General features: G+C 48.3%; 1 protein-coding gene across 3 annotated transcripts; it reads left to right on the top strand.

Moving 5' to 3' along the window:
* The first annotated feature begins 157 nt into the window (after positions 1 to 157).
* Positions 158 to 22,848, top strand: CDCA2 (cell division cycle associated 2). 3 transcript variants are annotated; one of them, XM_069767025.1, is made up of 15 exons: positions 158 to 194; positions 5,643 to 6,062; positions 7,465 to 7,598; positions 8,332 to 8,476; positions 9,472 to 9,605; positions 11,634 to 11,703; positions 12,180 to 12,379; positions 13,648 to 13,705; positions 17,143 to 17,381; positions 17,728 to 17,803; positions 19,119 to 19,244; positions 19,546 to 19,616; positions 20,614 to 20,712; positions 21,187 to 21,364; positions 21,453 to 22,848. In XM_069767025.1, the coding sequence occupies exons 2-15, from the start codon at positions 5,654 to 5,656 to the stop codon at positions 22,550 to 22,552; spliced, it is 3,039 nt and encodes a 1,012-aa protein (XP_069623126.1). In that variant the 5' UTR covers positions 158 to 194; positions 5,643 to 5,653; the 3' UTR covers positions 22,553 to 22,848. The 3 variants fall into 3 exon arrangements, with proteins under 3 accessions (XP_069623126.1, XP_069623124.1, XP_069623125.1); XM_069767023.1 differs by having other exon boundaries at positions 12,177 to 12,379; XM_069767024.1 differs by lacking the exon at positions 158 to 194 and adding an exon at positions 207 to 270 and having other exon boundaries at positions 12,177 to 12,379; positions 21,453 to 22,697.
* Positions 22,849 to 27,745: the final 4,897 nt, after the last annotated feature.

Here is a 27,745-nt window from a genome sequence, read left to right as displayed (position 1 = left end):
GCATGACGTTCACATATTACTAATACACGTCCAGTGTGGTCGGCGGTCTTCAGAGGTGAATGGGGTCTTTGTCAGGGGTTTAGTTAAACGGCTGAATGCGGGGACTATTTAGTTGCGGCGGAGGGATCGAGGTGAAGAGCGCAAGATTTGAATTTGAATCAGAAGACAGCGGTGAGTGCGCCGTGCGGATGTGTGTGAGTATCCTCCGTGTGCCGGGGCCGGGGATGGAGGTGGTCGGTACCTGAGCTCGGGGGGCGAGGACGTGCGTGTGTATGTGTATATATATATATATATATATATATATATATAATTATTAATTGTCCTGGTGACATGAATCAGCAGGTCCGTGTGATTATGGTGATACTAACTTGTACAGTACGGTGTTTTTATTTTTCATATTTTGTTCGTTATAAAAAAAAGTTAAGCACCCTTTTTTTTTTTTTTTTTATTAAAAAATTGGTTTGTGTCCCTTTTGAGATTCCTACCGTTTTTCTTTCTTTTTCTGTCGGTGTAGCAGTACGCTGATTGTCATCCTTTTGTGGTGTATACCATGTTTTGCTTTTTTGATGACTGGTTTTGCAGATTTTTTATTACCACGTTTTTGTGTTGTTTTGTTTTTGTAGTTTGAAGAGGTATGATTGAAGCTTGTCTTGTTTTTTGTTTTGTTTGTTTGTTTTTTGTTTGACCGCTTGCACTATATACTGCAGTGTTTTCCAGTCTCAGAAATCCCCTTTCCCAGTTGAAAAAAAAATAAAAAAGTTTTCCTCATCATACTAATACCCAGATGGGGACCTCCAGACTAGGCTGTGTTACATATGGCCAAGTGGATCCGCATGGTATCTGCCTGTGTCTACAGAGGAGATCTATATGGGGACCCCCAGACTAGGCGGCGTTACACATGGCCAGGTGGATCTGCATGGTATCTGCCTGTGTGTACAGAGGAGATCTATATGTGGACCCCCAGACTAGGCTGCGTTACATGTGGCCAGGTGGATCCGCATGGTATCCGCCTGTGTGTACAGAGAAGATCTATATGGGGACCCCCAGACTAGGCTGCGTTACATGTGGCCAGGTGGATCTGCATGGTATCTGCCTGTGTGTACAGAGGAGATCTATATGGGGACCCCCAGACTAGGCTGCGTTACATGTGGCCAGGTGGATCTGCATGGTATCTGCCTGTGTGTACAGAGAAGATCTATATGGGGACCCCCAGACTAGGCTGCGTTACATGTGGCCAGGTGGATCCGCATGGTATCCGCCTGTGTGTACAGAGAAGATCTATATGGGGACCCCCAGACTAGGCTGCGTTACATGTGGCCAGGTGGATCCGCATGGTATCTGCTTGTGTCTACAGAGGAGATCTATATGGGGACCCCCAGACTAGGCGGCGTTACATGTGGCCAGGTGGATCTGCATGGTATCTGCCTGTGTCTACAGAGGAGATCTATATGGGGACCCCCAGACTAGGCGGCGTTACACATGGCCAGGTGGATCCGCATGGTATCTGCTTGTGTCTACAGAGGAGATCTATATGTGGACCCCCAGACTAGGCGGCGTTACATGTGGCCAGGTGGATCCGCATGGTATCTGCTTGTGTCTACAGAGGAGATCTATATGGGGACCCCCAGACTAGGCTGCGTTACATGTGGCCAGGTGGATCTGCATGGTATCTGCCTGTGTCTACAGAGGAGATCTATATGGGGACCCCCAGACTAGGCGGCGTTACATGTGGCCAAGTGGATCTGCATGGTATCTGCCTGTGTCTACAGAGGAGATCTATATGGGGACCCCCAGACTAGGCGGCGTTACACATGGCCAGGTGGATCCGCATGGTATCTGCTTGTGTCTACAGAGGAGATCTATATGTGGACCCCCAGACTAGGCGGCGTTACATGTGGCCAGGTGGATCCGCATGGTATCTGCTTGTGTCTACAGAGGAGATCTATATGGGGACCCCCAGACTAGGCTGCGTTACATGTGGCCAGGTGGATCCGCATGGTATCTGCTTGTGTCTACAGAGGAGATCTATATGGGGACCCCCAGACTAGGCTGCGTTACATGTGGCCAGGTGGATCTGCATGGTATCTGCCTGTGTCTACAGAGGAGATCTATATGGGGACCCCCAGACTAGGCGGCGTTACTCATGGCCAGGTGGATCCGCATGGTATCTGCTTGTGTGTGTACAGAGGAGATCTATATGGGGACCCCCAGACTAGGCGGCGTTACATATGGCCAGGTGGATCCGCATGGTATCTGCCTGTGTGTCTACAGAGGAGATCTATATGGGGACCCCCAGACTAGGCTGCGTTACATGTGGCCAGGTGGATCTGCATGGTATCCGCCTGTGTCTACAGAGGAGATCTATATGGGGACCCCCAGACTAGGCGGCGTTACATGTGGCCAGGTGGATCTGCATGGTATCTGCTTGTGTCTACAGAGGAGATCTATATGGGGACCCCCAGACTAGGCTGCGTTACATGTGGCCAGGTGGATCTGCATGGTATCCGCCTGTGTCTACAGAGGAGATCTATATGGGGACCCCCAGACTAGGCGGCGTTACATGTGGCCAGGTGGATCCGCATGGTATCTGCTTGTGTCTACAGAGGAGATCTATATGGGGACCCCCAGACTAGGCGGCGTTACATGTGGCCAGGTGGATCCGCATGGTATCTGCTTGTGTCTACAGAGGAGATCTATATGGGGACCCCCAGACTAGGCGGCGTTACATGTGGCCAGGTGGATCCGCATGGTATCTGCTTGTGTCTACAGAGGAGATCTATATGGGGACCCCCAGACTAGGCGGCGTTACTCATGGCCAGGTGGATCCGCATGGTATCTGCTTGTGTCTACAGAGGAGATCTATATGTGGACCCCCAGACTAGGCGGCGTTACATGTGGCCAGGTGGATCCGCATGGTATCCGCCTGTGTGTACAGAGGAGATCTATATGGGGACCCCCAGACCAGGCGGCGTTACATGTGGCCAGGTGGATCTGCATGGTATCTGCTTGTGTCTACAGAGGAGATCTATATGGGGACCCCCAGACTAGGCGGCGTTACACATGGCCAGGTGGATCCGCATGGTATCCGCCTGTGTCTACAGAAGAGATCTATATGGGGACCCCCAGACTAGGCGGCGTTACTCATGGCCAGGTGGATCCGCATGGTATCTGCTTGTGTCTACAGAGGAGATCTATATGTGGACCCCCAGACTAGGCGGCGTTACATGTGGCCAGGTGGATCTGCATGGTATCCGCCTGTGTGTACAGAGGAGATCTATATGGGGACCCCCAGACTAGGCGGCGTTACATGTGGCCAGGTGGATCCGCATGGTATCTGCTTGTGTCTACAGAGGAGATCTATATGGGGACCCCCAGACTAGGCTGCGTTACATGTGGCCAGGTGGATCTGCATGGTATCTGCCTGTGTCTACAGAGGAGATCTATATGGGGACCCCCAGACTAGGCGGCGTTACATGTGGCCAAGTGGATCCGCATGGTATCTGCCTGTGTCTACAGAGGAGATCTATATGGGGACCCCCAGACTAGGCGGCGTTACACATGGCCAGGTGGATCCGCATGGTATCTGCTTGTGTCTACAGAGGAGATCTATATGGGGACCCCCAGACTAGGCGGCGTTACATGTGGCCAGGTGGATCCGCATGGTATCTGCTTGTGTCTACAGAGGAGATCTATATGGGGACCCCCAGACTAGGCGGCGTTACATGTGGCCAGGTGGATCCGCATGGTATCTGCTTGTGTCTACAGAGGAGATCTATATGGGGACCCCCAGACTAGGCGGCGTTACTCATGGCCAGGTGGATCCGCATGGTATCTGCTTGTGTCTACAGAGGAGATCTATATGTGGACCCCCAGACTAGGCGGCGTTACATGTGGCCAGGTGGATCCGCATGGTATCCGCCTGTGTGTACAGAGGAGATCTATATGGGGACCCCCAGACCAGGCGGCGTTACATGTGGCCAGGTGGATCTGCATGGTATCTGCTTGTGTCTACAGAGGAGATCTATATGGGGACCCCCAGACTAGGCGGCGTTACACATGGCCAGGTGGATCCGCATGGTATCCGCCTGTGTCTACAGAAGAGATCTATATGGGGACCCCCAGACTAGGCGGCGTTACTCATGGCCAGGTGGATCCGCATGGTATCTGCTTGTGTCTACAGAGGAGATCTATATGTGGACCCCCAGACTAGGCGGCGTTACATGTGGCCAGGTGGATCTGCATGGTATCCGCCTGTGTGTACAGAGGAGATCTATATGGGGACCCCCAGACTAGGCGGCGTTACATGTGGCCAGGTGGATCCGCATGGTATCTGCTTGTGTCTACAGAGGAGATCTATATGGGGACCCCCAGACTAGGCTGCGTTACATGTGGCCAGGTGGATCTGCATGGTATCTGCCTGTGTCTACAGAGGAGATCTATATGGGGACCCCCAGACTAGGCGGCGTTACATGTGGCCAAGTGGATCCGCATGGTATCTGCCTGTGTCTACAGAGGAGATCTATATGGGGACCCCCAGACTAGGCGGCGTTACACATGGCCAGGTGGATCCGCATGGTATCTGCTTGTGTCTACAGAGGAGATCTATATGTGGACCCCCAGACTAGGCTGCGTTACATGTGGCCAGGTGGATCTGCATGGTATCTGCCTGTGTCTACAGAGGAGATCTATATGGGGACCCCCAGACTAGGCGGCGTTACACGTGGCCAGGTGGATCTGCATGGTATCTGCCTGTGTGTACAGAGGAGGTCTATATGGGGACCCCCAGACTAGGCTGCGTTACATGTGGCCAGGCGGATCCGCATGGTATCTGCTTGTGTCTACAGAGGAGATCTATATGGGGACCCCCAGACTAGGCGGCGTTACATGTGGCCAGGTGGATCCGCATGGTATCCGCCTGTGTGTACAGAGGAGATCTATATGGGGACCCCCAGACTAGGCTGCGTTACATGTGGCCAGGCGGATCCGCATGGTATCTGCTTGTGTCTACAGAGGAGATCTATATGGGGACCCCCAGACTAGGCGGCGTTACATGTGGCCAGGTGGATCTGCATGGTATCCGCCTGTGTGTACAGAGGAGATCTATATGGGGACCCCCAGACTAGGCTGCGTTACATGTGGCCAGGTGGATCCGCATGGTATCCGCCTGTGTGTACAGAGGAGATCTATATGGGGACCCCCAGACTAGACTGCGTTACATGTGGCCAGGTGGATCCGCATGGTATCCGCCTGTGTGTACAGAGGAGATCTATATGGGGACCCCCCAGACTAGACTGCGTTACATGTGGCCAGGCGGATCTGCATGGTATCCGCCTGTGTCTACAGAGGAGATCTATATGGGGACCCCCAGACTAGGCGGCGTTACATGTGGCCAGGTGGATCCGCATGGTATCCGCCTGTGTCTACAGAGGAGATCTATATGGGGACCCCCAGACTAGGCTGCGTTACGTGTGGCCAGGTGGATCCGCATGGTATCCGCCTGTGTGTACAGAGGAGATCTATATGGGGACCCCCAGACTAGACTGCGTTACATGTGGCCAGGCGGATCCGCATGGAATCTGCCTGTGTGTAAAGAGGAAATCTGTCAGTGTTGCTGCTCCTCATCGTTCTGGGTTTTGTTCCAGGTGAGCAGGTGATGGCCAGAAGAAACGTTCTACAAGAGATCCCCATCCTGGTGCCGCAGACTGAGCAGCAGTCCTATGAGATCGTGTCTGAAGACGAGACCCCGCACTACAAGCAGACCACCTCCTTCTTCTCCACCGAGCGGCCGCACTCCAGGTTCATCAGCAATGACGAGTCCAAGGAGAACCTCGCCCCCTCCCAGCTGGAGGACATGTCTAAGGAGAAGACCAGTCGGGTGACGTTTCCTGAAGGCAGCTATGTCTGTGTTGAGCCTGGTCCATCGGGAGCTGTGTCCAGTCCTCGGGGGGACGCGGAGGCCTCGCCTGACGATCCGCAGCCACGTGTCCCCCCGACTGACTTCTCTGCCGTGTCTGTGGGGGATCTGGGGATCTGTAGTGACAGCTTCACCACCAAGGGCGCAGGTAATGTTCCTATATGTACAGGGGTGTACGTGTTCGGCCCACCCATCTCCTCATACCTTGTTAGGGTGGGCTCGGAACTACAGGACCAGTGTTGAAATTGGCTTTGGCCTGGCGTTAATGGGTCTCGGCACATGCTAGGGGTTGGGGGTCCGATATAGTTTATATCAGCTGCCAAGAGGGTCTTATTTTGGAGGCTTCTCAATCAAACAAGTCATCAGCTATCCACATAAGTGATGACTTTCTGATCTTGGGGGTCTCACCATCGGGGGCCTACGCTGCTCAGGAGAATGAGGAATTTTTTATTTTCAACAGGACACTTTTTATCCCCGTGGCAGGTCAGTATAATTTATTGATCGCTGGGGATTTGACCACTGAGGACCCCAACAGTCCGGAGACCAGGGCTCTGCAGAGGTCAAGCCTTCTCCCGTCATCTCCATTCATTCTGTATGGGCGGCCATGTACGTCGCGGAGCAGCTTCACTAGAGAGCGGAGCAGCGCATACTGTACCTCCACTGAGGAGGCGTTCTGCAAACCCCTGTTGACGGGGTCCCAGTGGTCAGACCCCCAGTGGACCGCAAGTTATACCCCCCCATCCTACTTATATGCTTTTTACAACTCCTTTTTAAAGGGGTTGTCCAGTCATTGGTACTCGATGACCTGAGTTACGTGGAGAAACCAGATCCTGATTGTCATTCACAGAATTCAGCAGACAAGGACATTTGTCCACAATTAAAGGGAATCTGTCACCAGAGTTTTGCTATTTAATCTGAGAGCAACATAATGAAGGGACAGAGACCCTGATTCCAGCGATGTGTCCCTTACTTGGCTGCTTGTTGTAGTTTTGATTAAAATCACTTTATCAGCAGGAGATTATCATTACAGGACTAGAAAATCTGCTGCCATGTATTCCTCCATATTCAAAGCTGTGCATCGTCCCGCCCCCACCACTGGCCACTTCCTGCCTATACACAGTGTATACAGGTAGCTGCCAATCGGTGGTGTGGGAGGGTCTATACAGGGCTCAGTATTGCTGCTAGATCTGCAACAGGGATGTTATTAAATCTGCACCAAGCAGCCCAGTAAGTGACACATCACTGGAATCAGGGTCTCTGTCCCTACATTATGCTGCTCTCAGATGGGGGGGGGGGGGGGTGACAAATAACCTGAGAAAGATTCTTTAAAATAAAACGTCTTTTATCAAAAGAATGACCAATGATGGCGCTATGGTGGGCTGTCACACGCCAGACAATGCGACAATCAGTTCTACCCCTCAGTGTTTTGGGCAGAATTTACAAACTAGACTTCTAGTTCCTCTTACACCAGGTTAGTTCTCCGGCCGTTATAAATACTTTGCACATTTTGTTTGGTCATTTGTTTTTGTTTTTTTAATATTCTTTTGCAGAAAAATCTCCCAAATCGTTACGTAAACACAGGCGCAGGTCCACAATTGGAGTCCGGGGGTCCCCAGAAATGAACTTCCTGATCCGTGAGATTGCACTACAGAGAAGCAATAGGAAAAGTGAGCCGGAGCCCCCGGTAAATGCACAATCTGCACTGATCTGTTACCTGTAGTCCCCCACAGCCCTATTGGGGTATGTTCACATGTGGCGTTTTGCAGCGTTTCTAGGGTTTTTTCTTTTTTTTGCATCAGGCATATGCTTGTTTTTTTTCTCTTAATCCACCGCATTTCAATTCTTTCAGTGTTTTGCAGCATTTCTCCGCCATTCTGATGAACGATTGTGGTGGGGGCGGGGGGCACATATAAAATGCGGAAATACAAGCAGATTTTATGCAGCGGTTTTGGTGCAGCAGAAACCCCTCGGTGCATGTGAATAGACCCCTATAGTCCAGTGCGGCAGTGTGTAGTAGCATGCAGATCGCCCACCCATCCACATAATGGGTGATGCCTGCTCACTGGGACCCCAATGATGACTGGAGCAGAGGACCCCATTATTCACTTTGTGCAGCGGCCATGCACCTTGCTGCTCCGCTCAGTGTGTCTGGGGGGGCGGCAGAGCTCCCGAACGCCGCACACGTCCATAGAGAATGAATGGATTTGTGAGGCACTCGCGAGACCACCATGCCATTGCAGAGACCCATTCACTGTTTACATGAGCTAAAAACGGGCTGATTACCGGAGGGTGCAGGTTGTCAGACCCCCATCTGATATAGATTCTATGGATCGGTCATCCGTATCCTAATCCGGGACAACCCCTTTAAGTGAGATGAATGAGTGGCTGACGAACAGTTCGTTCTTCTGTCTTCTCAGGATAACCCCTTCACTTCTCCTCGAAACTCTGTCCTGAGAGACAAGATGTCCTCCTTCCGGAACGCCTTCCAGGTGGTGGAGGAGAATGAAAACTCACCGTCTTTTCCGGAATTTTCAGAAGTCAAGGAGCTGGAATATGAGAAAGGTGAGTTCGTAGATTATTAGTGGTTGCGTTAAAAAGAAAATGCGGACGGGAAATAACACCCCAGCAATTCTTCTTGAATGGGAACGTGAGTAGGTTTTAGTTCCTCCCACCTGATCGGATCTTGGTCGGTCCTAGTCTGGAATACTGTGTCCACTGCTGGGCACCAGATTGTAAAAAAAAAAAAGACATAGAAAAACTGCAGCAAGTTCAGAGAACAGTGAGCAGACTGCAAAGTATGTCCTACGAGGAACGGATAAAGGATCTAGGAATGTTTAGCTTACAAAAAAGAGGAGACTTAATAGCTGTCTCCTGTGATGTCTGTGTGATGTCTCCTGATTAATGGTGAGTGAACGTGCTGGAATAAGGTGTTATCTGAGCATGCTCGCGTGCTGAGTGTTTTCAGCGTGCTCGAGTAATATATTTGAGTCCCCGCATCTGTTATACAGGGATTTCCTGTTTGATAGACAATCCCTGCATGTGTTGCAACTGTCGAACATCTGCGAGACATGCAGCCGCGGGGACTCGAACATATTATTTGAGCACGCCAAAGTCTCTCTCGGGTTAGGACCCGAGCATGCTCGGATAACACCTTACCCCAGCACGCTCTCTCATCACGACTCCTGATTATAATGAAACAGGTGAGTGATCCCTCCTGATGGAGCGGGCATCCAGGCAGCCATCACTTGCCTGCTCTCCTTTCAATGCAAAAGTATCGTGCCAGGCGTATGAGTGAGCTGCCAGCTAGTTCACCTAGGACCAGGGGACACGTAGATGTCATTTTTACAGTTTTTTTTTTTTTTGTTTTTTTTTTAATGGTCTCTAATGCAATTAGCCTTGGGGTCCAATTCATTGTTACCTGGGACTTGAAGCCCCTTGTTCTCATTGCCTGTGGGGGGTCACACAGCTCGTACCCCAACTAATTTTCTTTTGCCTGTTTAGTTGTGATCGGACAGTTTCTTGCCTCCATAAGTTGACTGCTGTTCTCTGTATTGCAGATAACATAGAGGGGGCATCGGAGCCCCCAGAGAAGAGGAAGAAGCTGTGTGATGCTCCAAATCAAGGGGTCTCCAGGGCTCTGCATCAGCCTTCATTTATGTCCTGCCCATCAGACCCCCTGGAAAGCTCCCAGGTATGTACCAGGACCACGTGTAATGGCTTCCAGAGCTCTCCTTAGCTTTACGGCTTGTGAGAGAGAAGTGTTAGATCTGTTTCTCTTGGTTTTTATGATGCTTGTACAAGATGGTTGCTTTCTTCCAGAAATGACCCCACATCCATCCATGGGTTGTCTGGTATTGCAGCCTTAAAACAAGCCCTAGATCACGGCTCTATCTGCAGTTAATCTAAGTTATGACCTTTTAGTTGCCAGGACCTACAGGTTAATGTTGATGATTATGGCTTACAGCCAATGAAAACCCAAAAGTCATTATCTCAGTAAATTAGAATAATTAACAAATAACACCAGCAAAGGCTTCCTAAGCGTTTAAGAAGGTCCCTTAGTCTTTCAGTAGCTCCACAATCAAGACTGCTGACCTGACAGATGTCCAGAAGGCAGTCATTGATATACTCCACAAGGAGGGTAAGCCACAAAAGGTCATTGCTAAAGAAGCCGGCTGTTCACAGAGTGCTGTATCCAAGCATATTAATGGAAAGTTGAGTGGAACGAAAAAGTGTAGTAGAAAAAGGTGCACAAGCAACCGGGATAACCGCAGCCTTGAAAGGATTAAGAAAAAGGCCACTCAAAAATTTGGGGAAGATTCACAAGGAGTGGACTGCTGCTGGAGTCATTGCTTCAAGATCCACCACACACAGACGTATCCAGGACATGGGCTACAAGTGTCACATTCCTTGTGTCAAACTATTCATGACCAATAGACAGCGCCAGAAGCATCTTACCTGGGCCAAGGAGAAAAAGAACTGGACTGTTGCTCAGTCGTCCAAGGCGTTGTTTTCAGATGAAAGTAAAGTTTGCATTTCATTTGGAAACCAAGGTCCCAGAGTCTGGAGGAAGAGTGGAGAGGCCACAATCCAAGCTGCTGGAGGTCTAGTGTGAAGTTTCCACAATCAGTGATGGTTTGGGGAGCCATGTCATCTGCTGGTGTAGGTCCACTGTGTTTATACAGCGCCGTCGTCTACCAGGACATTTTAGAGCACTTCATGCTTCCCTCTGTCAACAAGCTTTTTGGAGATGGAAATTTCATTCTCCAGCAGGACTTGACACCTGTCCACACGGCCAAAAGAACCAATACCTGGTGTACAAACAACAGTATCACTGTGCTTGATTGTCAGCAAACTCGCCTGACCTTAATCCCATAGAGAATCTATGGAGTATTGTCAAGAGGAAGATGAGAAACACCAGACCCAACAACGCAGATGTGCTGAAGGCTGCTATCAAAGCAACCTGGGCTTCCATAACCCCTCAGCAGCGCCACAGGCTGATCCCTTTATGCCACACTGCATTGATGCAGTAATTGATGCATAAGGAGCCCCGACCAAGTATTGAGTGCGTTTACTGAACACACATTTCAGTAGGCCAACATCTCGGATTTTAAAATCATTTTCCAAGCTGGTGTTATAAAGTATTCTAATTTACTGAGATAATGAGTTTTGGGTTTTCAATGGCTTTAAGCCATAATCATTAACAGAAATAAACACGTGAAATAGATCACTCTGTAATGACTCTATATAATGAGTTTCACTTTTTGTATTGAAGAACTGAAATTAACTTTTTGATGATATTCTAATTCTGTGAGAAGCATCTGTATCTCGTACTTGCTTGGCTACTGGTGTGCGTCCCTGCAAGGATTAAGCCCACATGTACATTGGGAAATAGCATGGTCTTAAGGGTGTTTTCATTACACACATTTATTACTTCTCCACAATGTAAGTGACTGATGATCCTTACCGACTTGGAGAACAAGGGTCCCATAGTCCCTGTGTGAGTGGAGCAGTTGGGCACATATGTCCACCGCACTGTTCTCTGAGAGAGTGATAGCCATTACTCTAGTCTCATTGAAGTGAATGGAGCCATGTTGCATACAGGGGAATTTTGGGATTGGTGGGGATCCCAGTGGATAATGTATTTTATGAAAGTCTCTTTGACGACAATCCTCCTCCTGCCATCTAAGTCAGACCTTCGTCCTGTATTTTGCATCTCCAGAAATGTATGCCAGAAACTTCTGTGGATCCTGATTGCTTAAGATTGTCGACTGAGGTTTTCATTGAGCCAGGTGAGATGATCCTTGTTCTTGAGGTGGGCCAGGTGGGATGGTTCTTGTTCATGAGGTGGGCCAGGTGAGATGGTTCTTCTTCATAAGGTGGGGCAGGTGGGATGGTTCTTGTTCATGAGGTGGGCCAGGTGGAACGGTCCTTGTTCATGAGGTGGGGCAGGTGGAACGGTCCTTGTTCATGAGGTGGGGCAGGTGGGATTGTCCTTGTTCAGGGGCAGGTGGGATTGTCCTTGTTCAGGGGCAGGTGGGGTGGTCCTTGTTCAGGAGGTGGTGGGGTGGTCCTTGTTCAGGAGGTGGTGGGGTGGTCCTTGTTCAGGAGGTGGGTACATGTTCATTGTATTTCCCATTGTGATAACATCCTACTATCCAAAGGGAAAGATGATTGTAACACAGGTAACCTGTAGACTGTTGGAAAGCTAAGTGTCATGCTGTTCGCTTTCTTCTGACTAATGCTTGTGATATCCATGTGACAGCAGAGGAGCAAATTGAGGAGATCCGAGCGTCACCAAGATCTTCAAGAAGCCGTAAGCGAAAGGTTATGTTCACAGATTTCACAGATCTCCTAAGTCCTCCAGAACCTGAATACACCGTGCCACTAATATCAGAAACTTCCTTTGGACCCGTCCTGAAACCTGCACTGAAGAAGACTCACCGGAGAGATTTTGTCCACTTCAGGGTAAGTGGTATGACAGTAGATACATGTTCACCACCGCCACTTAAGGGTGTAATGGTGTACATCGATGTCTTGTTTAGAAGGTTGGTGGTGGATGATCAGATATTCCACATTATTGGATGTTCATAGAAAGGTATTCCAAAACTTTTTATAAGGGTAGAGAACAGGTCTGTGGAGTCGGTAAACCAAACCTCCCACTCAATTTCCCTGACCCCGACTCTGCAGCCCTGGTCACTACTGAGCATGTGCATAAAGTGCAGGACAGATTCATCTCATCCACGACTCCACAGCACTGGTCATTACTGAGCATGTACAGAAAGTGCAGGACAGATTCATCTCATCCACGACTCCACAGCACTGGTCACTACTGAGCATGTGCATAAAGTGCAGGACAGATTCATCTCATCCACGACTCCACAGCACTGGTCATTACTGAGCATGTACGGAAAGTACAGGACAGATTCATCTCATCCACGACTCCACAGCACTGGTCATTACTGAGCATGTACAGAAAGTGCAGGACAGATTCATCTCATCCACGACTCCACAGCACTGGTCACTACTGAGCATGTACGGAAAGTGCAGGACAGATTCATCTCCACTAGATCAGGAACTGAACAGACATTTATAGGACATTTCATAACTTTCCCAAATTATTCTGAAAAACTTTACAGCACATCCTGCATTGTACTACTGTACCCAGTCGGAGTTGGTCCGTATTATACACACTCCACCAAAATGAACACCGACTCCACAGCCCTGGAAGAGACGCTTAAATGGCTCCACTCACTTCCATATCATGTCTACAGATCTCCAGGCTTGCCTTTCGAACCCCCAAAATTGCGCACTTCAGCTTACAAATATCTGTAGATGTGACCTGACCTGCCACACCCAACCTCCCGCTGCGGAAGAGAGCGCAGCCGGATTGCTACTTTAATAAAATTTAAAAGGGGGAAAAAAATTGTGTATTTCAGTGTTATTATAACTGTTGTCCAGGATGAGAATATTGATGACATATCCTCACGATCGGTCGTCAATATCAGATCGGTACTGGACCCCTAACCCATAATCCCCCCCACAGCGATCAGCTGTTACAATGTGCTGCTGTCAGTGAGCCCGAACAGCTCGGCTCCTTGCACCATGTAGCGAGCGTCCAGTGTGATCTGGGCCTACAGCGCAGGAGACATGAGGAACGGTCCTCAATATCTCAGATGGTTCCTTAAGGGTTTAGTGTCGATCCCATTTAATCCGCTTTATTTTCCCCTCTGCAGGTCGGGCTCGGAGAGGAGGACGCCACGCTATTTTCACTACCAAAAATCTCAGATGATGGTGAGACGCTCAGACATTGGTAACTTCGCGGGGGTTAGATACAAGTAGTCTAGGTTTACATTATATTTTCGTTTTTTTGCACGGACTCAGCCGCTACCTGGTGAGTGACAGAAGTGTGACCTCCTGCTGTGCAAACATAAAATGCCACTGACTGCAGCGACACTGATGGCATACACATGGGTGCCCATCACCACCTAAAAAAGGGGGTGGGGTGGTCACTGTCGCTATGGGCCTATTAAAGGACCCCCGTCTTCGCCACCTTTTTTTATTCCTATAGAGCCCTGACTGGTGGGACTGCGTAAGAGATTAATTCACAATATACTGCAAGATCGAAGTGTTACAGTATAAAGTAAAGGCGATCACAGGTTCATGTTCCCTATGGGGACTAGAAAAGACAAAAAGTTTGAATCGCCCTTCTTTTCCCAATAAAAAAAAACACATTTGGAATCGCCACCAATATGAAAATAATCTCTATTCCAAATGCTCTAAAGCAAAAATAAAAATCCTAACAGAGCAACTGCAGTTTCATTTTTGTCTCCACTCTCCCAAGAAATGGTATCAATAAACGTGCAAAAATCAAGCTCCATCTGCAGAAAATTAATAAAAAAAAAAAAAAATACCTCACTGGTCTTAGAAAATAGCAACACAAACAAAATACATTTATTTAAAATACAATACAACATTTTATTTATTTTTTTTTTTTACTGCTAAAATGTAACAAGAACCTTTTACGTTTTTTGGTATCGCCATAATTGTACTCACCAGGAAAATTGTCACGTCAATTTTGCTAAATGCCATAAAAAAGAAACCAAAAGAACAATGGTGAAATAAATTGCAGTATGTTTCTCATCATTTCACTGCACTTGGATTTTTTATTTCTTTTTATCGAACGATTTTTCAGTATATTTTATGGTAAAGTTCTTGGTGTGGTTATACATCCGGTCGTACAATTGAATGAATAGCTGACCCTGTAGTACATGGATTGGCTCATAGAAGGCCTGAAGTGGATGATTCTCATTTTCAAGGGAACTGTACTTTCAAGAAACGTTGCATAAATCGACACAGGCCAATGTAAAAACTTTCTAATACGTGTTGTCAATAGTAATCTGCTTCTTTATCCACTTATAAGCCCCTTCTTCCCATTCTTCATGAACTCCCCATCTACTCTGGGGTTGGGGGTTCAGTGAAGCTTCTCAAATCCATCTTGCTCAGGACAAGACTTGAATGCCAGCACAGTGAGGGGTCTGGTTACACCTCCTACTTGTGGAGACACGAGGGTCAGTGGGTGCTCTCGTCCGATGGCCTGGCTGTCTTTAGAAAGACCTCACAGTCCAGGGCTCATCCCACTGAATGTCACACGCCTTTACCGTGGGCAGAATACTAAGACAACACAGGGTGAGGGTATCACATTGTGCCAATACTTTATGGAACCTAACATACGGTATAGTCCCAGCGAGTACATAAGATGGTGCGCCTGGAATTAGGACGTCTGCAACTTCGAGGCTTCAAGGGCCAATTACCCCAACCAGTAGCACTTCGCTTTTAGTGGGCACCTACAGAGAGGAGGTAGCAGCAAGCTTAGGAAGCTGACAGTCCAATGAGGTATGTGGCCAGGTGACCTGGTTGTCCCAACCTGGGTTCTCCATACGTCTCCATGGGTTCAGTGATGGGCAGTGGTTAAAATCTGTATTCCTGAGGTAGGAGCCATGGCACCTTGGCTGCTGTCCTTTAGAGTCTGTTTGTAGAAGGAGAGAGGTCCTTTTATACCCACGGCTGTCCTTCAGGCCATTACTACAGGTTTGAGTGGTAAGAGGTCATTTCTCATGGTTTTAGTGTTCAATTAACCTGCATATTTTGTTCTTGAATGTTTGCAGAAAAACAAGCTGCGTGAAACAATACAATAGGTAGTCAGCACGCATTCACCAAATTAACAAACATGGATTGTTCAATTTACCTGCGCCTTTGTCCCTCAAGGGTAGCAGGACAATAAGCTGCAATGACAATGGGTAATCAGCAGCCATTCAACAAATTAACAAACCTTAATTCGACATACAACAAGCATTAACGTTCAGAATCATATGTATAATAATCTTTATTTTTATATAGCGCTAACATATTCCGCAGCGCTTTACAGTTTTGCACACATTATCATCACTGTCCCCGATGGGGCTCACAATCTAGAATCCCTATCAGTATGTCTTTGGAGGGTGGGAGGAAACCGGAGTGCCCGGAGGAAACCCACGCGACAATAGCTCATGTCTCTGGGCCTACTGAAATGTACATCATAATTAAGAATCAACGCGGTGTCCTCACAACTTTAGAGGGTGGAGGTGAGAGGAGCAAAGGAAGAAAACAGAATGACACAGAAAGATCATGCTGAGGTGGAATCACATCTAGACTGCTCAGTATCACTGTATAGTTTCCCTCTTGCTGCTGTTGCTTCTGTCTGTGATAACTCAGCAGTGAAGAGCAGGAATCCCTCTGTGCTTTGTACAGGAGACATCATTGCAGTTAATCTCCCACTAGCTCAGAGTGGATTGTCTATGATATACAGCCTGCAGTTGGGAAAACTGGAGAATATTGCGCGCTACAAGTCATATAATGGCCAGACAATAGTGTTACTCCTCTGTACACACAGAACTGATTATTCTATAGTTACTTGAAGTCCAGTATCCCTTTAATATCCTTAGTCTGTAGAGGACCTTTCACCAAATCTTTCATGTCGAACTGGATACACAATGTAATAGTGGCTGCCGGGCAGAAGAAAACTTTTTTTTTTTCGCCCCTTCGTTGTGGAAACATAAGCAATCAAATATTTGGCACTTTAATGAGTTGAATTGAGTGAGGTCCAAGGAGCTATTATTAGGGAGTTTTTTGTTGGGGAGAGGGGGGGGGGTCTGGTACTTCTGCATCTTGTATGACGCTGACCAATCATGAGCAGGCAACAACGTAGAAGTGCGGAAGGATGTCATCAGGGTCACATGACCCGAGTCCACAGGTCCTGCCAGCCACAGTGTGCAGCCTAAATAAGCACTGACGGTCTATTGCATAGCACGGACGTGTGGAAATATTAACTAAAGTTTAGCTGGCAGGACATGTGGACTCGGGTCTTGTGAGCCCACATCATTCTGGAGAATGGCGCCCCATGACATGCCGTCTGGAATGGAGTGGTGGCCCTGAATGATTTGGGAGTTCTGGATTTAGGGGCAGACCCCAGAGGTGGGACCCACAGCTGGCATATACTTCCCTGGATAGGATCCCTTTAACTAGCGCTGCTAGAAGGACCATGCTACCATTATTTTGATTCTACGACTTTTGTGGTGCAAAGCTTGTGCACGATGCACAAAAACAACCAGTTGTCTGTATGGCGCGGGTGCCTACCTCGGACACAGGCCTCCAATTACTTATGTTGGGTTTTTTTATTTTTTTTTTTAAAGAGGAAAGCACAGATATTAATATATCAGAAGATTCGATGAAGAAAAAGAAGCGGGTGACCTTTGGAAAGGAGCTGAGCCCCGAGATATTTGACAAAACCTTACCGGCTAACACCCCCCTACGTCGTGGCAGCACACCCTATAATTACTGTACACTGGATGCCACTCCATCTGCGGAACAGTCCACTTGCCGGAGCCCGTGTGATCCGATGCCACAGCCAGATTTTGATGCCAAAGATGAGGTGGGTGATGGGGTGAGAAATGTGCCCTTCTTTATTAATCATGGAGAGGGCTTCCTCTCCGGCTCCTGACAGGCGGTGTTCGCCTTGCCGCCATTACCATGAAGCATCAGTCGTCTCTTCTCGGATCCCTGATTCACCACTGTTGTTTCTCCTGGAAGTGTATGAATAGTGTGCCAGCTGGGTATTGGCAGACGGTGTCGGTGTGCTGTTGGGGATGGTCAGTTTATTTCTACACTTCCAGGAGGTGTAACTGTGGCTCCCTGCCGCTTTGTGTGACCTCTGGTATTGGGGAGATATCGGGCCCCATCTGTGAGATGATGATGGTGATTATTCTGTTCTCATCTAGGAGGAGCCTCTTCTGCCACTTTGCTTTGATGCTGAATTCTTGAACATTGATCCTCTCGCATCCTTTCCATTGCCAGGTAGGTTTGATTTTTGTGTGTTTATAGAGTTTGTACCTTGTGGTTTGTAGTAATATTCAGACGTGGCACATGGCTGCTTGCGTTACGCAGGCTTGCTGCCCAGTGTGTAGCTGATTGCATGAAGCAGGCTTGGCGCCCTATAACTTCCCGACATGTTTCGCCAGCATGACTGGCTTCATCAGGGGATTTGAGCCTCAATCCCCTGATGATGCCAGTCATGCTGGCGAAACATGTTGGGGAGGCTTCGGACGATTTTTAATTAGCACTGGTCAGGGAAGCTGTGTTATAGCAATAGATTGACCCATGCGCCTGAAATTTAATACAGTATTAGGACTATGAGCACTTTACAGGACGTGAGTCTAATTAGTAGCATGCTTGTGTCCTCTGTTTTCCTGACCAGTGTGAGTTTTAATATTTCCTTTAGTAGTATTGATTAAAAGTTACATTGTATGGTCTTGGTTTAGGGATTATTTGCCTTTTGGCAATTTGTGATTTATATTTGTTACCCTACACTGACTTCGGTCAGCAATTTGTGTGTTTATGAAGGCTTGGCTCCTGGCTGTTTGCACCGCACAGGCTTGGCTCCCGGCTGTTTGCGCTGCACAGGTTTGGCTCCCGGCTGTTTGCCCTGTACAGGCTTGGCTCCCAGCTGATTGCGCAGTGCAGGTTTGGCTCCCGGCTGTTTGCGCTGTGCAGGCTTGGCTCCCATCTGTTTGCGCTGTGCAGGTTTGGCTCCCGGCTGTTTGCGCTGGGCAGGTTTGGCTCACGGCTGTTTGCGCTGGGCAGGTTTGGCTCCCGGCTGTTTGCTTCGCAGGCTTGGCTCCCGGCTGTTTGCGCTGGGCAGGCTTGGCTCCCGGCTGTTTGCGCTGGGCAGGTTTGGCTCCCGGCTGTTTGCGCTGCACAGGCTTGGCTCCCAGCTGTTTGCGCTGCGCAGGCTTGGCTCCTGGCTGTTTCCGCTGCGCAGGATTGGCTCCCATCTGTTTGCGCAGCGCAGGCTTGGCTCCCGGCTGTTTGCGCTGGGCAGGCTTGGCTCCCGGCTGTTTGCGCTGCGCAGGCTTGGCTCCCGGCTGTTTGCGCTGCGCAGGCTTGGCTCCCGGCTGTTTGCGCTGCGCAGGCTTGGCTCCCGGCTGTTTGCGCTGCGCAGGCTTGGCTCCCGGCTGTTTGCGCTGCTCAGGCTTGGCTCCCGGCTGTTTGCGCTGCGCAGGCTTGGCTCCCATCTGTTTGCGCTGCGCAGGCTTGGCTCCCGGCTGTTTGTGTACTTGCTGATTGTGAATCCAGTGTGACCATTCATGATTTCCGTTTTCCGGGCACACAGAGGAGTGCGGTCCTGATGGACACATAGAAGCTGCAGTCGATACGAGCAGCTCCGGCGACCATGACCTGGAGATCTCCTGTAATGAGGCTGCGGAGGAGGCCGAGAAACCTCCAGACATTGGAGACGGTAAGTGTCTGTCCCGCACCCTGACATAATGGTATAATAAGGGCATTGCTCCAGGTAGAGCTGTACAAGGTAGGCGACAGCCGAGGGTCCGATAACGGCCTCTGGGACGGTCTCTTGTAACGGCCTCCTAGGACGCAGTGGTGCATCCCATCTCTGTGCAGCGGCAGACCGCCATATTGTGGTGTGTATGTCCTGCCCTGTGGCTTTGGTGCCACCTCACTTGTAGTGATGGCATCCATCTAATATCTTACCAGGTGAAGTTCTGGGGTCAGTAATTTGGTGTTTTTTTGTTTGTCCATAGAATCCACGGCCTCCTCTCTGGACGTCTCATTCGCTGTAAGCCGGGAGACGCGCTCCACCAATAAGCGGAAGGTATCTCACTCGTTCTCGCCTGCGCTGCTGGCGCTCATTGGTGCCCCGACCGTACACACTTTTTAGCATAGTAATTTTAATATATATATATATTTTTTTGTACATGTGAGCCAGTTGCGATTGTACACTTAGGTGACTTTGTTGTGGTTATTTGTTTTATTTTTGACTAAAAGGGGTATTCCCATCTTCAAGATCCTATCTAATATGTAGTAGGCGTAATAAGAATATTGGCAAATACCTCCAATTGGAAATGTAGTATAGTTCTTCTGATAAGCTATGTCTCAGGGCATTGCAGTAGCTGAGGTATCCATGGTTATGACCACTAGCCACTAACTGTCACTATATGGCCGTAGTGATGGGTTCCTAAGCTACTGCAGCACCAGCACATGGGGTAAGTGACATGGCTAATCAGAACAACTATACTACATTTCTAATTGGAGATATTTGTGAATATTATTATTTTTAAACCTGCTGCTGCATATTGGAACAGGAGCTTGGAGATGGAAATATTCCTTAAAGGGCACCCGATGTTAGATTCTTCTGCCTGACACATAGGCCGCATTAATCAGAAATTCAGCCAGGGATGTTATACTCTGAAACACTGCAGTGTTTCAGAGAGAACCTAATTTGTAAGCGGGTTCACTAGTCCTAGGTGGGTCCCCAGCGGCTTTTCCTACACTTACAGGTGTCTATTCACACATATATGGAGGGAGCAGGACGGGGAGAAGCCGCCGGGGAGCTGCCTCTTAGCGCAGCCAGTGACTTAATCAATGTACTGATAGTATGTGTGTGCCAGGCGTTCCATGCCAGAATCCGCTCCCTGCGCCTGGTCGGATTGGGCACGAGACGGGCAGTGCACAACCCCTTAAAGTGTATGGGCTCAAAAATTTCACAGTTCTGCTAATGGCAGTGCAGTCTTATGGGGGAAACGGCTGTGTACCCCCACAAGTAAATCGGCCATCAATGAAGACTGGTTTAATGTTCGGCTTCTTCACAGTCGAGCGGCCGCGAGGAGACCCCAGAAAGTGACGGCTCAAAGGCGACAGTCAAAGCGACTGCCAAGAAATCCAGAAAGTCGGTGATCATCGAAGGCCAGGTAAGTCCATTAGCACCGCTTCCCTGTGCGGGGGTCCGACTGCGGCCTCTTACATGGCTCTAGGCAATGGGAACGGGAACTTTCTGAAATTAGTCAGAAAACATGGCAACCGGACTCTGGGGGGTCATTTTGCTTTCACAATATTGGTGCGCTGGGTAAAGTTAGACTGACCAGACGGGTGTTGAGACTCGCCAGTCGCATGATCCACCCTTTTTTAGTTTAATGGCCACAAGGACCTGTCCTAAATATCGGAGCCTATGACCCCAACGACTAATCTCCTGCGACCCTTCCTGAGCCCGTGCCGTACATGTGGATACAGAAGTGCCAGTGTAGCGCTCAAAAGTTCATGTGCTCTAAAAAGAAAATGGATCAGTCTTGACTACGTAACCAGTTTACAAGGTTCTTCTAGTTTTTCATGGGAGAGATGTGATCAAAATGGGTAAGATTGCAATCAACATATGTAACCTCACACAGGTAAAAGCTCCCCAGGGAAAAGGCAAGAAGAAAGGTCGGAAATCCAAGAAGTTTGTCCAGAAACCTGTGTATAGCGAGCGAGACGTCGTATCCAAGAAGCCTTTGCTGAGTCCAATCCTAGAGGTACCGGAGAGCATCACCACACCACCTGCTCCCACGTCATGGGGTGTTCCTCACGGTACAGCAGGCCATTCGTTGTTGTGGTAGTGTAGATTGCTTGATGGTTTATATTGGGATTTTGACTTTTCTTGGTTTTCCTATGCTAGGTAAAGCTTTGGTGGATAAGGTCCATAAAGCTGGTAAAGTCCAAGAGATCAAGACGCAGTATACATTTTACGATTTTCCGGAGGTAAATTTTGAAGAAAAGGAGCCAGGAAAGTCACCAGTCCACATTGTAGAAGATGTTGGGACACGAGATGAACCAGCCGAGCCAACGATGGAGGACCTGACAGTCTCCAAGAGTGGATTTCCAGAAAAGGTCCAAGACCTTCCTGCTTCTGATGTCTTGGACCTGACCTCCCAAGGTGAATGCCCTCAGTCTCTTACTAGGATAGGGGTGACAGACCAGTTTGGCAAACTTGCTGCAAATGGTCTTTCCCCCAGTTTAAATAAGGAGAAACGGAATGCCAAGAATTCCAAGCGTCGTCGTTCTTCCACACGTTTCTATGTGTCTCGTTCTTCTGTAGCTCCACGAGATGCTGATCAGACCTCCCACAAACCAGTAAGTATTGATGATCCAGTGCAAGGAACATTAGTGTGCTCCTCAGCCGAAAATGCAAGCTCCAGCTCCTCTATACCACCAATCGCCTCTGAACCCCAAAAATCCAGAAGGTCTTCAAGAAACCATCAAGTGTCACACACTTTTCTTTCAAACCCTGAGCAAAATGCTCTCGGAGAACTCGGTACTGTTATGCTGCCTCATTCAGACTCCGCCATGAGTGACTTCTGTCTTGACTTCTGTCTTCCCATTGATGAAGTTCTGCAGTTTCCAACACAAGAAAAGAAGGTGAGACGTAGTATGAGACTGCGCAGAGACTCTGCAGTCAATGGTTTGTTGTGGGTGGGGGAGAACAAAGAAGATGAGACGACCAAGAGAAGGAAATCTGTAAGTTCTGTTATGAGGCGTGAGGAGAACTCTGCTTTGACATTGGAGATTGTAGTCCACAGCCCAAACAAGGAAAACCTGAGTGGCTACGAAGTGCTTAACGTGGCCAAGAGAAACAGGAGAAGATCGCTGACTACCGCCACTGTCCAAGAAAGTGTATTCACACGTGATACAAGGCGGAGGAGGTCCAACCGTTTTGACAAAGTTCCTAACAGCTCTTCAGTTGATGTAGACCACGGTGTCCTAGTGTCAGATTCATAGGAAGAACTTCACATCATGGACGTGTGAGGTTTTTTTTTTTTTTTTGGCAGGACAACCCACGTCCGGAGATTCTTGCATGTTGGGTCCCACCAGGAGTATGTTATTTGGCATCTGGTGGGGTCCCTTCGTTGGTGGACCTAAAACAGAATGCTCTCCTGTGCTCATATATTGGGCATTTCTTTTCCTCTATGCCATGGGCGTTTAACGTGGCAATGTTGTTGTTGTGGCCGTTCTCTTTTTATATATGTGGTTTGTCTTTTTGTTCCTTTATTAAATGTTAATGTTGTATTTCTCTAGCCGTGTTCTCCATCCTTAACCTCGCTCTGCACTCATGCACTGCCGAGCCGGCTGTTAGTGGGAGGGGGGAGCCGGCTGTCGGTTGGAGGGGGGGAGCCGGCTGTCAAGCTGAGGGGGGGAGCCGGCTGTCAAGCTGAGGGGGGGAGCCGGCTGTCAAGCTGAGGGGGGGAGCCGGCTGTCAAGCTGAGGGGGGGAGCCGGCTGTCAAGCTGAGGGGGGGAGCCGGCTGTCGGTGGGAGGGGGGAGACGGCTGTCGGTGGGAGGGGGGGAGACGGGTGGGGGGGGGGGGAGTTGGCTGGGATGGTGGAGCCGGCTGTCAGGCTGGGGAGCTGGCTTTCAGGCTGGGGGGGAGCCGGCTGTCGGTGGGAGGGAGCTGGCGTGTGGTTACAGCCATTGCTCACTATATACTGGTGAGGCTTCTGCAGCCGGTAGCTTAAAGGGACTCTGTCACCTAAATTTGGAGGGAACAATCTTCAGCCGTGGAGGCGGGGTTTTCGGGTGTTTGATTCACCCTTTCCTTTCCCCGCTGGCTGCAATATTGGATTGAAGTTCATTCTCTGTCCTCCGTAGTACACGCCTACACAAGGTGCAATCTTGCCTTGCGCAGGTGTGTACTATGGAGGACAGAGAATGAACTTCAATCCAATATTGCAGCCAGCATGCAGCCAGCGGGGAAAGGAAAGGGTGAATCAAAAACCCAAAGCCCCCACCTCCATGGCTGAAGATTGTTCCCTCCAAATTCAGGTGACCGTGTCCCTTTAACAGCCACATACAAGACAGGGGTGGGTGTCACAGCTGACCTCCAGAGACAAAATATTTTCGTATATTCCTGTTTTCTTTGTTACATGTGAGAAGGATGAGAAACTGCTGAGATCTTGTGGAATTTTTGTTTCTTTATTTTTGCATTTCTTTATGTTGCATTTCTTGAATCCCCTCTTCGGTGCCTGCAGACTGATTTTTAATACTTACCCCAACACTGACACATGTATAGCACTAAATACAGTGAATTAAAATTAGAATCGATCCCATTTTTCCTGTGTTTTTTTTTTTTTTTAATATAAAAACAGCATCTGGTGCACGTAACTCTTCGAAAGCAGTCCTGCAGCTGTTCTATATTAAAAGGTGTCATTTACAATCTGCTATAAATGCACTGACGGGGTTCTCTGGGACTTCTACATTAATGTAATGGGGCAGCACGGTGGCGCAGTGGTTAGCACTGCAGCCTTGCAGCGCTGGGGTCCTGGGTTCTAATCCCACCCAGGACAACATCTGCAAAGAGTTTGTATGTTCTCTCCGTGTTTGCGTGGGTTTCCTCCGGGCACTCCGGTTTCCTCCCACATTCCAAAGACATACTGATAGGGATTCTAGATTGTGAGCCCCATCGGGGACAGTGATGATAATGTGTGCAACCTGCGGATAATGTGTGCGCTGCGGAATATGTTAGCGCTATATAAAAATAAAGATTATTATTATTATTATAATGTCCTCTTTTTAGGAAAGGTCATCAATATCCCATCAGAGGGCACCCCCACCCCCACAATCACCACCTAGTGCTGGCTGCCGCTGGAAGAGCTTAGTGGAAAAGCGGCACAACAGCTCCATCAACTGTACAGTGGCTGCGGCTGGTACTGCGCATCCGCCCCCTAGTGTTGTTCTGTGCAGATCCGGGACTGAGCACTTCTGACTGACACTGGGAGCAGCTCATGGGTGGGGGGGTATTTGGTGTCGATCCCCCACTGATGAGACACTGATGAACTATTCGAAGTATAGGCCATCAATGTAAAGTTTCTTGACGACCTGCGACGCTTGATGAGCTTTGTGCTGTTGAACATTTACAACGAGCGTTTTACCTGCGACTGCTCCTTCCAGGACCCAACTCGGGCTGCTCCGTTTCTGGAGCCATCATCGGGACCTAATTAGTTCAGGACCAGATCAGGTGCCAATCTTGGAATTTCCGATGCTGTCGGTGAGCGATCAGAGGAGAGCCGGTGCGGCTGTTACCTGTATGTTACATTAGACACTGCTGTGATGGCCACTCTTGGTGCTAGCACCAGTCGTGGCCATTAACTCCTTAGATGCTGCCAATTGTCACAGCAGCATCTAGATGGTTAACAGATGGAGTGTGGCTTCCTTCGTATCCCATTGGCCGATGGTTTCCAAAAATAATTTATAACTCTCAGAAAACGTTGACCTAGAAAACACTAATAAAATCATGTTTTTATGGTGTAAAACACTATACATACAATTTTCAAATCTCATTCCAAAAACAAAGCCGAGATCATAAAGTTAAATGTGAACAAGACCCTAATGTACGTCCCCAAATTGAAGTAACCATAAAAGTAAGATTCTATTAAAAGGGAGGCTCTCCCGGTGGAGATACGGGATCATCTGACTCTGTAGCAAACAATACTGACTTGGAGACGCTGTAGAAAGATTTGTAAACTAAGGGCAGGTTTGTCCCCATATCAGCCTTTCCTGGGTAATCCGGGGTTCTTAAGGGGCACCGCACCATCCTTCTATAAACATCTGGCTTCTCAGGGCTGTAGGCAAGCAATTGATCTACTGGATCTTAATTTCTCGGTGTTAACCTTTGAAACGGCATCGCAACGTTTCCCACTATTTAGCAATAACCCATTCCAATTTCTTCAGGCGCGCAGCTTAGCGCAGAAATGTCAGTCGATTAGAGGGGTGGGGGAAGGGAGGACGAACCTAGATGGGTTTATTAGAAATACAAGAACATAACCGGCGTCTATAAGTAGCATCTACTCGCAAAAAATGGACATGGGAGGGGAAAACCACGGGAGTGGCTGGGTGGTTAAGGGACTTCCCGGGCCTCAAGGTGGAGGATCTTCTTGACGCTACACTAGCGCAAAGGAAAGTACTATCATACAGTAGCTACACTGACATGGCACTACTAATATTACATAGAGCCTACATCACGCCCTATCTGCAGTCCAGGATGTCTCCTGTCTCAGTCTACTTGTGTTCTAAATGCAAATCCCACAACACGGATATATACCACCATCTGTGGAGCTGCCCGAAAGTTCAGGAGTTGTGGGGTGGTGTTCACGATGAGCTGCAGAAATTGTGTGGAATCGCTTTTGCGCTCACCCCACAATGGGCTATCTTCAACATTCTTGATGAGGCACACCACAAATTATCCAAAAATATCAAAGCACCACTCATGATATGGGCCTCGGCGACCAGGAAAAGCATACTGCATCAGTGGTTGAATCCAGCAACTCCATCGCTTTCTCTCATTCGTACAAAGATCCAATTTATATTTAGAATGGAATGGATGGATGCTTTGACCAATAAGGAGAAAATGTCAGGCAGATTTTTGTCTACGTGGTCTTCTCTTATCCCGTCTCTTCCTTTGGAGACTAGGGAAAAGCTGAGAGCGCAATTTGAAAACACCCAATGATAGTTACTACAGCGGATAAGCGGCAATTCACCAATTCCATAACATGCTTTGATGGTTTTGCGCATGCAGAGAAAGGGTTTTTTGGGTGGGGGAGGGAATGGGTTGAGTTTATGACTTCCAAATCATTTTGTTATTACCAATTGTTTGTTTGGCAACTTGAAAAATTTAATAAAAAGATTTACAAAAAAAAAAATTGTACCCCTTGATGAACACCCTGACGGCGTGTAGTTTCCAATCTGGGCATACTTCTGAGGAGTTTTCTCATGTACGGGTACAGCAGGGGCAAAAGTAACATGTGCCCAAAACTAATTCAGTAAAATTCAAGTTCCAAAAACTTGTCGTTCTTCCGTTCTGAGCCTGAACATTTGTTTGCGGAAAACATCCTTGGGGGTCTCAAAATGCTCACTGCACCCCTAGGTGATTTCCCTGAGGGGTGCCATTTAGAAAATAAAGCAACTTTTGTGGGTTTTCTATTGTTCTGGCTCCTCGGGGGTGGTGCCAATGAACTAGTCCAGCAAAACCTGCACTTTTCGGGCGCAGTCAGCCTGCTGTATAAATCGGACCGTAGTGACCCGACCATGACCGCTTCATACATTTCTATGCAGCTGTCCCTCTCGGGTCGGGAGAACCATCGACCAGTCCGAGCATTGCGGTCTGATTTTTACCGCCGTCTGACTGCGCCCTAAAAGTAAAATAGTGTTTCTGCCCTATCGACACCTGCCAGTAGTTTCTGAACACAGCGCTATGAGGAATCGCGTATAAAATTGTGGCGTCTATATTCTTCTGTTATTTCTTGTGAAAAATTTTGGGTTAAAAAACCATGGTGGAGAAAAAAAAATATTTATTAGCATTGGAGAATCCTGACAGTGTGCAGGGTGCGCGGTGAGGATTCACAAGTCTGCAGTCACAGTCACTGCAGATTTTTATCACAAACCTGAACAACCCCTTAAAGTATGACCTAAAACGATGACACATTGTCTAGCCAGTTACTGGCAAAGTGCTCCCCCCCAAAAAAAAAAATAATAATAAATTCCTGAATTTGCTGGTTTTTGTTAATTCTGCCTCCCAAAAATCGGAGTAGAAAGCGATCAAAAAATGTCATGTGCCCGAAAATGGTACCAATGAAAATGTCAACTCGTCCCGCAAAAAACAAGCCCTCACATGACTGTCGGCTGAAATATGGAAAAATTATGGCTCTCAAAATGTGGTGATGCAAAGTTTTGCAAACAAAACAAAGCAAAGCGTTCTTGGTGTGTGACAGCATCCAATAAAAAAAAAACAAATAATATAAATCTGGTGTTGCTGTAATCGCACCGACCTGAAGAACAAAGCCACGTTATCATTTATACTGCAGGAGGAATCGCGTAAAAAAAAAAAAAAAAAATAACTAATTCTTCACCTGTTGATCTTTTTTTTTTTTTTTTTTTAAATTCTGCCTCCCAAAGATTGCAGTAAGGCTCAGCGCACATTTAT

Source organism: Ranitomeya imitator, chromosome 4 (genome assembly GCF_032444005.1).
Source record: "Ranitomeya imitator isolate aRanImi1 chromosome 4, aRanImi1.pri, whole genome shotgun sequence".
Classification (NCBI taxonomy): domain Eukaryota; kingdom Metazoa; phylum Chordata; class Amphibia; order Anura; family Dendrobatidae; genus Ranitomeya; species Ranitomeya imitator.
The sequence above is the reverse complement of the archived record's forward strand: the minus strand, read 5'-3'. Positions and strand labels throughout refer to the sequence as shown.

Coding starts and splice junctions, on each gene's coding strand:
- CDCA2 (XM_069767023.1), top strand. CDS start 5,654: ATGGCCAGAAGAAACGTTCTACAAGAGATCCCCATCCTGGTGCCGCAG. Junction 8,477..9,471: donor GGAGCTGGAATATGAGAAAG/GTGAGTTCGTAG, acceptor TCTGTATTGCAG/ATAACATAGAGGGGGCATCG. Junction 19,245..19,545: donor ACCTCCAGACATTGGAGACG/GTAAGTGTCTGT, acceptor GTTTGTCCATAG/AATCCACGGCCTCCTCTCTG.